General features: G+C 48.3%; 1 protein-coding gene and 1 long non-coding RNA gene across 4 annotated transcripts; one reads left to right on the top strand and one right to left on the bottom strand.

Moving 5' to 3' along the window:
• The first annotated feature begins 1,516 nt into the window (after positions 1–1,516).
• On the top strand, positions 1,517–10,806 carry LOC309352417 (small ribosomal subunit protein eS4). 2 transcript variants are annotated; one of them, XM_081880842.1, is made up of 7 exons: positions 1,517–1,521; positions 8,043–8,120; positions 8,644–8,824; positions 8,966–9,063; positions 9,299–9,470; positions 9,665–9,822; positions 10,561–10,806. In XM_081880842.1, exons 1-7 carry the CDS (start codon positions 1,519–1,521, stop codon positions 10,660–10,662), a joined length of 792 nt encoding a protein of 263 aa, XP_081736968.1. In that variant the 5' UTR covers positions 1,517–1,518; the 3' UTR covers positions 10,663–10,806. The 2 variants fall into 2 exon arrangements, with proteins under 2 accessions (XP_081736968.1, XP_081736969.1); XM_081880843.1 differs by lacking the exon at positions 1,517–1,521 and adding an exon at positions 7,480–7,502.
• LOC309352418 lies at positions 2,776–7,135 on the bottom strand. Of its 2 annotated transcripts, XR_014161306.1 has the most exons (4): positions 6,972–7,135; positions 6,522–6,631; positions 3,634–4,070; positions 2,776–3,527 (listed from the first exon to the last, which is right to left on the bottom strand). It is a non-coding gene; the product is annotated as an uncharacterized lncRNA (long non-coding RNA). The 2 variants fall into 2 exon arrangements; XR_014161307.1 differs by lacking the exon at positions 6,972–7,135 and having other exon boundaries at positions 6,522–6,945.
• Positions 10,807–11,638: the final 832 nt, after the last annotated feature.

Below are 11,638 nucleotides of genomic sequence, written 5' to 3'. Positions count from 1 at the left end.
GGCGTAAACATGGCCGTCTTCCACTCGTCGCCCTCCCGCATGCGTATAAGATTGTACGCCCCACGTAGATTCAACTTGGTGAAGATGCGTCCCTTCCTCACCGTCGCGAGCAGGTCGTCGATCTTGGGCATGGGGAACGCCGTGGGCTTAGTTTTTGAATTTAAAATTCTATAATCAACTACCAGCCTCTTTTGGGGCGTGTCTTTTTTCTTCACGAAGAACACAGGACTGCCCCCCACTGCTTTTGATTCTCGGATGAATCCCCACTTCAAGTTGTGATCTATGAACTCCCTGAGTTCCTGCAGTTCATCCTCAGACATGGAATACAGTCTCCCCGTCGGCAGCGTCGCCCCCGGCAGGAGGTCAATCTTGCAGTCGTAGGGCCTGTGGGGAGGCAGCTTGTCCGCTTCCTTCTCGCAGAAGACCTCCAAAAACGCCTTGTACTTGTCGGGTACCGCTTGCAGCATGCCCAGTTGTAGCTGTGGTTCATCCTCTGGCCCCTCGTCTTCCTGGCTGGTCAGGATGCAGTGTTCTGCGCAGTAGGAGGAGCAGAAGGTCAATTGACGCTGGTACCATGCTAATGCCGGGCTGTGCCTGTGCAGCCAACTCATGCCCAACACTATGGGCGTGTCTGACAGGTGTGTGACATTGAAGCTGATGACTTCCCGGTGATTTCCAATTCGCATCACCATTGGCGGCGTTTGCTGTACCACCTGTCCCCCCAGCAATTCTCTTCCATCGACAGTAACTACTTTCAGGGGCATCGTGGCTGGCAGGAGCGCTATGCTATGTTGCTTGATGAAATCCACTCCTATAAAGTCTGCATTGCTACCAGAGTCAATGGTAATAGGGACTTCCATGGTGAGCCCATTGGGAAGCTGGAGTGATGCGGTGAGCTGCACCACTGGTTTGGGTGGGAGGGGGTCTGTGGGCTGTAAGATTCCTGGGGACTGCTTCACTGACTCGTCTGGCTGGCCCCCAGTGCCTCCGCTTCCAGCCAGACTCCGTCGTTTCCCTGCTGTGGCTCTCTCTGCTGAACTGCTTCTGTTACTGTTGCTGAGGCTGCAGTGTGCTTCTGGAGCCTCTGGGGACACTCTTTCGCCATGTGCTGAGCACTTTCGCAGATGTAACACTTCCTGCTCCCTCTAGGAGGCTTCGCCTTGACTGCTCCTGGTGTTTGGGCTCTGGTTGCTGTCTGAGCCCTGGCACCACCTATCTCCATCGGCTCTTCACCCCCTCCCAGTGGAGGCGTGGACTGGGCGCGCGCTGTCTCTCTGGGAAAGAAAGGAGGTGATCTAGCTGGCGTGCGTCCCCAACGTCCTTCATCCTTGCTCCAAGGACATTCTTCCAGCCGCACTCCTATCGCCAGCGCTCTCTGGACAACTTCCTTAGTGGTCTGGGGTCTCTCCCCCCTCGCAATTTCATCTTTAACTGGCCCATTCAGCCCCTTAATCGCCTTAATAAAGGCATCCGCATTTCGGAGGGCTGGGTCATTATCGCGCCATAGATTGCGCAGCCATGCTTTAGCTTCTCCATGGAGATGAGTTAGTATGAACCCCACTTTCTCCTCCTCATCTCTAAAATCCTTCTCCAGCAACTTGAGCGCGAAAACTACGTCTGCTCTGAAGTTAGGATACTGCTGCAGGCTCCCATCGAAATGAGACACGAGGCTGCCTCCCCTCTTTCCTAGACCAATCCCCTCTGGTCTGGCACCCGGTAGCCCCTGTTTGGTTAACACTTCCAACCTGGCTTGCAGATCCCGGCAGGCAGCGGCTGCGTCATCCTCCCTCTTTCTGGATGCTGCTATTTCCAAGTTAAGCCTTGTGACTGCATCTTGCAAGGCTGTTATTCTTTCATCGGTACTCATCCTTCCCGATCTTCGTGAGCTAGCAAAGCACCAAGCTTTGTCCCTCACTGCGTCTCTCACGCTGCGAAGGTTTTTATGTGAGACGGAACTTACTGTCAGAGCCGCCCCTAGGTCCCAGCTCACAAAGGACCAACGCCCGGCTGTAGTTATGTACAAAAGTCTTTATTGAAGTTCAGTTTCCATTTCAAAGCCGCAGCGTGCCGCTCTACGTCTTAAAGCCTAGACCGGCGAAGTTCCGTCTGACTCTCCTCCCCTTCCACACCAGTTTAAGACTCTAGCCTTGCTCCACCTCTTCCTTAGCTCCTTCCTCCTCTGGGCCCTCCTGCCCGCTGGGGTTTCATCCTTTCTGGACTCTTCTGACGCTGACCCCCCTGATTCTTGCCCCTCCTTCCGGCGGGCTTTAGGACCTGGTTCCCTATCCGGGCTACCTGCTGTGTCGCTCGCCTGTACATTTGAACTTGGCGCGCGCGCCCAGCCGGCAACCTTCCTCTTGATCGTTCCCTCGCTCTCCGATGGAGGCGTGGCCAACCCTGACTCATCTTCTATCGCTGGTGGTGAATACACTGGCCCTGATACCTGGGACTCCTCCCCCCCACTACGCTCTGGTGGGGAAGCTGGTCCTGATTTCCAACTGCTGCTCTGGGAGTCCCCGCTGGCCCCTTGCTTCTGGGGTGTCTCCCTTGGGGCCCCCCTTGCCCTGGCCATCAGCGCCCCCTTCTGTGAATCTTCCGATTCGCTGGAGAGGCTCATGGAATCTCTCGGGCTACTGTCATCTTCTCCTACGCTGCCCTCGGATTGCTCCCCCTCGCTCTCCATCTCCTCCCCTCCCTGCGCTCTCGCTGCGTCCCTGACAACAGCTTTCGCCATTCTTTTGTTGACTATGAGGGCCACTCCATTTCTTTTACGGGTTTCTTGCCCACAGTAGTAGATATGATAGTCATCCGAACTGAATTCGCCCATTCCCGTCCATTTTAGTTCACTGATGCCCAGGATGTCAATATTTATTCTTGCCATCTCATTTCTGACCACATCCAACTTACCCAGGTTCATGGTTCTTACATTCCAGGTTCCTATGCAATATTTTTCTTTACAGCATTGGACTTTCCTTTCGCTTCCAGGCATATCCGCAACTGAGCGTCCTTTCGGCTTTGGCCCAGCCGCTTCATCAGCTCTGGATCTACTTGTACTCATCCTCCGCTCTTCCCCAGTAGCATCTTGGATGCCTTCCGACCTGAGGGGCTCATCTTCCAGCGTCATAACTTTTATATGCCTGTTGTCTGTGTGCATGGAGTTTTCTTGGCAGGGATACTGGAGTGGCTTGCCGTTTCCTCCTCCAGGTGGATCACGTTTGGTCAAAACACTCCACTATGACCTGTTCATCTTGTGTGCCCTGCTCGGCATAGTTCATAGCTTCTCTGAGTTATTCAAACCCCTTCGCCATGGCAAGGCAGTGATCCATGAAGGGGCTAAGAACATTTATACCTCCACAAAAGGAAAAAAAACCATGAGCCTACTCTAAGGGAATGCTCATGAGTGTATAAAGTGTTTTTCTTTAGAACACCTCTCTTAACATTACAAACAGCTGCTAATTTCCAAAACGCATACATATATGCCAGTATTTGTAAATGTAAATGATTCAATCGGCTTTTGGTTTTGGCCCCTGTTGCAGGGGCTCAGCCCACTTAGTCTTGTGGCATTGGAGCAGCTGTGGGGCTGCTGTGGGGCAAATTGCACAGTTGATTTTTAAGGGGTGACACCCCCCAAACTTTATTTAGACATTACTAAATGCTAAGAAACCGTGGGAAAATGCAATCTCCCTGACCATCGAGGAATAGAGACTGTTATCTGGGTGGTTGCCAGGGTTACTGGTGTGAGGATAGGAAAAGAGACTTTTTGACCAGCTGTTTGAGCTGAAATCCATCTTTGGAGAAGGCAGGCTGCACCTCTGGAAAGGACCAGGCCTTGTGGAAGTGTAGGGACTGTGCGGTCTTACCGATTTAGAGAGATAGATAGGTATTTCCCACCATTCCCTTTACTCCTTGCTGCTAAGAAGCTTTTCCAGTGGATGGAAGTGGACTTAGGCAGATGTAGCATTCGACATTAAGGAATAAAGCAGAGCCCATACAGGCAACCCACCTTTTGCAACTGCATGGAGATGTCTGGGAGTTGCCTCTGCCACATTTTCTTTTCTTTGGCTGCCACGCTGATGGGCAAATCAGATGTTTGGAAAAGCAACTTAAAGGAGTTGTTTGAGGCACTGGCATCTTGTCTCAAAAGATCCCCTTTCTCTCTCTTGACCCTCTTCTCAATCCCTCCGTCAGGCGAGGCCTCCCCTTCTCCTTCCCCTTTTTTTGGATCAGGAATTCAGCAGAGCCCATAGAGACCTGAGAAATATCACTGGGGCAGATTTTTTTCAGAACTAAAAGAGGGGGTCTGTGTAAAAACAGGCATAGGAACTCCCAAGCTCAAATTAATGTGTAAGGAATAATAAGGTAGGTCACAGGAAGTGAGGCTATCTACTGTTGGAAAATTCCATTCCACCTTTAGTTGCAGACATGGAACTGTTGCAAGTCACATATCTGTTTACATACCAGCACAGCTTGCTGGGAACTTCCGTTGTGTATACAGTGGTACCTCAGGTTTATTATTTATTTATTTATTTATTTATTTATTTATACCTTGCCCATCTGGCTGGGTTTCCCCAGCCACTCTGGGCGGCTTCCAACAAAACACTAAAATACAATAACCTAGTAAACATTGGTATGAGCTTTCGTGTGCATGATCTGAAGAAGTGTGCATGCACACGAAAGCTCATACCAAGAACTGACTTAGTTGGTCTTTAAGGTGCTACTGGAAGGAATTTGTTTTGTTTTGACTATGGCAGACCAACACGGCTACCTATCTGTAACTAGTAAACATTAAAAGCTACCCTAAACAGGGCTGCCTTCAGATGTTAAGAACTTAATTCGTTCTGGAGGTCCGTTCTTAACCTGAAACTGTTCTTAACCTGAGGTACCACTTTAGCTAATGGGGCCCTTGGCTGCCGCCGAGCGATTTCTGTTCTCATCCTGAAGCAAAGTTCTTAACCCGAGGTACTATTTCTGAGTTAGTGGAGTCTGTAACCTGAAGCGTCTATAACCCTACGTACCACTGTATAGCTTTTGCTTCTCTCTGTCTCTCTGAGCAGACAAAGAGAGAGATGACATGTTTCTTTGTCCTGATTTATGATCAATAAATCCATAGTTGTAGTATGCTTCCACAAGCCTCATGCCTATTCTGTGTATGCAATTTGCTTGGCTGATATAGTGTGCCCTGGCTTTGAAGCCTGGGTCGCTGATTTATGTCGGAGCAGAGGCAGATGGGTCTTCGCAGCGGGACGGCTGGAAGAACATGATCCAGCTGGGGCTAGCCAGCTGGCCTTGTGACCTTCTGCATACCGACAACTACAACTAACTTAAAGGAATGCTATTTCTCTTTATTCTTTCTGAAGCACTTTCCAAAGAATCATATGATGGTGGTTGAGTGGGTGAGTATATATCAGGAAGGGACCCCAAGGGTCATCCAGTCCAACCTGCTACAAGGCAGGGATTTGTGTATGGCTGAGGGATCCACACTTCTCCTGCAGCTGCAAGTTAAGTTACGCCATGAAGCATATCTTGCCATCCCCTTTTGCTGACTGAGAGCAGAGGAAGTGCTGCTTACAGCCTCTCCAAGAGCATTTCGACAGTCAGGAGCAGGCCTGAAGTTCTTGGGGTGTTTGTACATATGCTAACAACATTTATACCTCCAGGCAAAGGAAAAACCATGAGCCTACTCTGAAGGCTCATAAATGTAGAAAGTGCTTTTCTTTAGAGCACCTCTCTTAACATTGCAAGCTGCTGCAAGTGTCCAAAACCGGTGTGAAGTTGCTGGTTTGTAAATATTAATTATTCCTACTTTATTGATCTGAATTACTCAAATTGCTTTTAGTCCTGGTCACTACAGCAGGGGCTGATCCCCATTTATTCTTGTGGTGTTCAATTCAGAGTATCTGTTTAAAAAATCAAACAGAAAGCAATGGAGGGTTGCCATTAAGGCTGGGGGGAGGGGGCAAACTGGGTCTTATAGACCCAAACTGGGTTTTGGATGCTCCATTAGACAAATCAGCCAGCTCACTGCCTATCTAATTCACTGGGCATTCAAGTATTTGCTTGCAAATTAATTATCTTTTTAAATTTATGCCTTTTCCAAAACATTTATCTAAAGATGTAACGTGCAAGTGTACCACTTTTGGATGCTAATTAATCTCCGCTTGGATTATGTGGATAAATCAATAGGTGAAAGAATCAGTGCCTTGAGTAATACCTGGTTAAAGCAATGGTTCATTTGAAGAAATTAAGTTTTCAACACATTCCTTGGTCACCTTTAGATAGCCTAACAAGAACAAGAAGAAGGAGACAAACCACACCAACATGGGTGAAGCCAGGAGGTGCTGCCCTACCCCAATCAAATAAATAAAAATACTTTACTGTATTTTTACTGTACTGTACTGTGCTGGTTAGGGGGGATGAGGTCAAGCCCCACTTGGGTGGGTGTGATATATCAGGAGTGGGGTTGTTTAAAAATGTTCTTAAGTGTTATATGTTAATTTGTATTTCTATTTTTCCCCCTTTACCTTCATGCCTGCAGCTGACTTTTCCTCAACCTCCTCTTCTCCCTTCCTCAGGCAAAGCTTCCTCCTCCTCCTCCTCTTCAGAGCAGGAATTCAGCAGAGCCCATACAGACCTAAGAAATATCAGTAGGATCGATTATTTTCCCAAGAAGGGAAAGAGGGGGTCTACGTAAAAGCAGATATATAATATGTCAAGCACAGATTGCAGTGGAAGAAATAATAAAGTGGGAAATAAGCCTCCCTTCCCTATGAGCCATCATACGACTAACTGGAAGAAATGTGTTTTTTCCCTAGTTTATTCTTTCTGAAGCACTTTCCCAAGAATCATATAATGGTGTATATAGCTGGAAGGGACCCCAAGGGTCTTCCAGTCCAACCCGCTGCAAGGCAGGAATATGCGAATGAACCACAAGGTGATTGCATTTAATAATAAGTCAAGGAATTGGGAATTACCTGGTTACAAAAACACTGCTTACAGCAGTGGTTCATCTGAACAATACATTGTTCAGATACAGTTTCCAATACATTAAAGGCGGCCTGAGGGGGAAAGCAATGGAGATCTGAACTCACTGCCAGTCACTCTGGAGTTGCTGTAGCCAAGGGGAGCTTCCCCGCCCCAATTCAAATAAATAAAAATACTATACTGTTAAGGCTTAGGGGGGAAGAGGCCATGTCCCACTTGGGTGGATGTGATTTATTAAAATAATAATAATTTAACGTTTAATGATAATAATAATTTATTACTATTTCCCAGCCACCAACAGGATATTTAAACAAAACGATAAAACATACGGTAATATACTACAAATTTCCCTAACAGCCTCTCGGGATCCCAAGTCCCCATTTGATTGGCTGCGAAGCCCCCGCGCGGCACAACGCCGCTTCCATCCGCCAGGGCTTCGTCGCCCCTCCCTGCCTGACCCGGATATATAACCCCCGGGCGGCGGAAGTGCTCTCCTTTTGCGTCGAGAACCCGCCGCCATGGTGAGTGCTCGGGCTTCGGGTCGGTGGAGCGATCCGTAGCCATCCGCGGCGGCGGCTCCGCCGAGCGCGGCGCTTTCGGGGCCGGGGGCGCGGGAGACGCCGCTCTTCCGTGGGGCGGGGAAATGGGGCGCGGAGGCGCCGCGGCGGGGCTCGCTCGGTCTCGGGGGGGGGGGGCGCCAGCATGCGCAGTGCGGGCCGCAGGGAAAAAGGCCGCCGGTCAGACATGCTCTCTAAAGCGATCGCTTGGGAAGGGGCCGGGGGAACTGCCTGCCACTGAACTAGGGCGCAGCAGCGGGGCTGGATCCTGCTGGGGGGTTGCCCTAACGGAGAAGGGAGCCCAAGGATGCTCGCCTAGAAACTAAATGGGAATCAATTAACACGGGAATAACTGAAGAGCTGGGTGTGGGTTCATAGAACAGGGGCGGCTGGAAGGGGTCCGAGGGTCATCTAGTCGAGCCCGCCGCCTTGCGAGAATGATCCGCTTAAACATCCGGGCACATTCGAACCCACGCCCTTTGCCTGCTTCCCCCCCCCCCCCAGGCTCGAGGACCCAAGAAGCACCTGAAACGGGTGGCAGCCCCCAAGCACTGGATGCTGGACAAGCTGACGGGAGTCTTTGCAAGTATCTTTTTTCCAACTTTGCATAAAAGGAGATAGGAAAAAGCATATTTATATTTCTTTTTACAACCCTTTTTAAAAGGGGAGCCTTGCACTTCAGGCATTAGTTTGCACCTGGGCTTCTTCATTAAATGCCTTACCCTTAGTTTTGTTTCCTTATTTACATATGGTGGTTTATTAAATCTGTATTAAATCTATAAATTCCTTATGATGGTTTATTGAATTTCTAATCTATAAATTCCTTGTGGTTTCTTATTAATTCCCACCGTTCATCCCGGGATAGTTTATAGCAGAAAAATGCAAAATTAAACACAGTGCATAACAACAAGAACTGATAACCAGTAACAGAGAAACTAACACAACATTATACTTCAAAGTAACGGAAAAGTAGAAAATAAAGGATCTTGAGGAAGGATAAGTTGGGGAGTCTGTTGAACATTGTGACAAAACAACAAAGGGATGTAAAATATCTGAGAAAATGCATGCCGCCCTGTAACCTTCCCTTTCTCTTTTGGGGTTCTAGGCACCACGCCCGTCAACGGGACCCCACAAGTTGCGTGAGTGCCTCCCGCTTGTGATTTTCCTCCGCAACCGACTCAAATACGCCCTGACGGGCGACGAGGTCAAGAAGATCTGCATGCAGCGCTTTGTCAAGATTGACGGCAAGGTTCGCACCGACGTCACCTACCCGGCGGGCTTCATGGGTAAGGCCCTAGATTTCTAGCAGCGGGGTTTGAAATGCCAGATTTCCAGCGGTGGGGCATTCCGCACAGCGGAAAACGGGTTTATGCAGCGGTTGCACCACATTGGCACCCCGTCGTAACTCCCGCCCTTTCTCCCTGCAGACGTCATCAGCATCGAGAAGACTGGCGAGCACTTCCGCCTGGTGTACGACACCAAGGGGCGCTTTGCCGTGCACCGCATCAGCCCTGAGGAGGCCAAGGTGAGAATTGATTTGAATCCTTTTCTTACCAAAAGACTCAGCCTTGCTGGCATCTTAAGATGGACAACCAGAGGAAGGAACAATAAATGCTCGGAGTGGTTTCGTGATTTAAGTCACGATTTAAATCCCTCGTGAGCTAGACTGGGTTCAAATCCCTTTTTTACAGAAATACTTGACCTTGCTGGCATTCTCTTAATATTGACAAAATGACTGATTTCTCCATTCCTTTTGGCAGTACAAGCTGTGCAAGGTGCGCCGCATCCTGGTGGGCACCAAGGGCACCCCCCGCCTGGTGACTCACGACGCCCGCACCATCCGCTACCCAGACCCCCTGGTCAAGGTCAACGACACTGTCCAGGTCGACCTGCAGACTGGCAAGATCACCGACTTCATCAAGTTTGACACAGGTGACGGTTCCTCTGAGCGTGTCAGGAGCGCCAGAATCCTTCCCCAATGAGGGGAGATGGGGAGACTTCCTCTGGCCCTGGAAGCTCCCTTCCGGAGCACCCCCATTTTTGGAAGCATATATATATATTTCTGTCCCCCCTGCCCAGTCCCAATTCCACCTTCTGACCCTTTCCCTCCCTCTTCTCCCCAACAGGCAACCTCTGCATGGTGACAGGGGGCGCCAACTTGGGGCGCATCGGGGTGATCACCAACCGCGAGAGGCACCCTGGCTCCTTTGACGTGGTCCACGTCAAGGACACCAACGGCAACAGCTTTGCCACCAGGCTCTCCAACATCTTTGTCATTGGCAAGGTGGGTGCTTTTTATTTAATATTATTTCAAATTTTCCTGGAATTTATTAAGACCTTTTCACCCCCCGAGATGCATAGAATACCACCATGTAGGAATGCCTAAATGGGGAACCTTTTCCATGGTTTTGAACGTTGGGTGGTATTCTATGCCTTGCGGCTTGCTCCTTCTTTTTTTTTTTTTTTTTTTTTTTTTTTTTTTTACTAAAGCAATAATCCATTCAAATCTGATAGGAAAGACGTGAAATTAAACACCAGCAAATAATAATAATTAAACAGTTTGCGCTTATCGATTATAAGGAAGAATAGGAATTTATGGCATCATCTCCAGAATGTGAGATCCATGTCGATTGAGGGCTTCCTAGACAGGAACCCCACCGGTCGTCCAGTCTGATCCCATGCAAGGCAGGAAGAAAACCTATTTTATGTCATAAACAAAAAATCTGACCCCCTTGCCTATTTCCCTCTTTGCAGAAGTTCCTTGCCCAACCCCCATTTCAGCCCCTCGTGTCCTAGTTTTATATTATTGCAAACAAGACATTAGTTGTGCAACACTGTGTGGATGGATTGAGGGTGCCGACTTCCTTGAATATTTCTGGTGGATCTCGTAGATAGAAAGCTTTGAAATTTTGGGAGGTTGCAGAGGTTACCATGGAATGTTTTTTTAAAAAAGTTATTGTTACGTGAAGAAATTTTGATGAGATCTTTTGTGGTTTATATTTTGCTTTTGTAATAAATCCAGGGGAACAAGCCGTGGATCTCTCTGCCTCGTGGGAAGGGCATCCGCCTCACCATTGCCGAGGAGCGAGACAAGCGGCTGGCAGCCAAGCAGAGCAGCGGGTGAAGATGCACATGGAAACTCGATTGGGACTAGACACTCTCGGTTTTATAGTCTTGCATCTAGTCAACTCCCCTGAGGTTTCAAGGGTTTGTTTTCCATCAAGTGGCTTATGCCTTTTAGGAACCAAATAAAGAAATTACAAAAATAGTCATTTGGAGGGATTCATTACTTAATTTCTTGAGATTTGTAGCCTGCTGGATTGTCAAAAGCGATTCGCAAGGAGGTAATATGGGGAAAAGGAGGAAAACCCATCCCTATGAAAGTTAAAAGGCCTCAAAAGGAATTAAAATTAATCTCAGGGTTAGGCTTCTCCGAAGGGGAATCTTTGGCGCAGGTGCTGAAAAGAAGGATCTCCAGAGCTGGTGAGCCACCTGCCCTAAATATGTGGCAGGGAGTTCCAAAGGGCAGATGACCAGGTACAAATGCCTCAATTGTATAAACAGAAGCAACGTACACAGGTTAATACATTGGCAGGGTTATAAGAATACTTGTAATTTGATTATGAATGGACAATAAGTATTTCAAATGGTTAAAACTTTATAATGGACATGTAGTACCTTGCTATACAATAGAACCAAGGAAGGGTTTTTATTTCGTGTTATTGTTGGAAAATTAATAAAATGTTATGGGGGGGGGAAATGCCTCAAATAGATTGTGGGCAGCACTGCAGCTAGCCTGGAAAAACAGGCCAGAAAAAGGATGGCAAAAGTGTTCGGGGACAGGGGGCTCGGGAGGAAGCCAGGAGAACTTGGCAATGCTGGTGCGATAAATCCTTTTTTAAAAAATCCCCTGTAAGCAACAATAAGCTTTCAAATATGGGTTGGGAAAGTGAACCGCTGGAAGGGTTGTTTTTCCATATATGGTGGTCCTTTGCAAAGGCCAAGGATTTATGGGAAATGAATGAAAAAAGATGTTGAAATGGAGAAATCCCAAAGCCTTTTTACGAGGGATAATTGGGACGGAGGTTCCGCAGAAGAGG

Source organism: Podarcis erhardii (genome assembly GCF_964252035.2).
Source record: "Podarcis erhardii genome assembly, chromosome: 11".
In the NCBI taxonomy this organism is placed as follows: Eukaryota; Metazoa; Chordata; class Lepidosauria; order Squamata; family Lacertidae; genus Podarcis; species Podarcis erhardii.
This window is presented reverse-complemented; position numbering and strand designations above follow the sequence as displayed.

What these genes read in the sequence shown, in the direction of transcription:
- LOC309352417 (XM_081880842.1), top strand. An exon ending in CTACCCGGCGGGCTTCATGG is followed by an intron (nt 8,825 to 8,965) that starts GTAAGGCCCTAG and finishes TTCTCCCTGCAG; the next exon opens with ACGTCATCAGCATCGAGAAG. An exon ending in TCAGCCCTGAGGAGGCCAAG is followed by an intron (nt 9,064 to 9,298) that starts GTGAGAATTGAT and finishes TCCTTTTGGCAG; the next exon opens with TACAAGCTGTGCAAGGTGCG.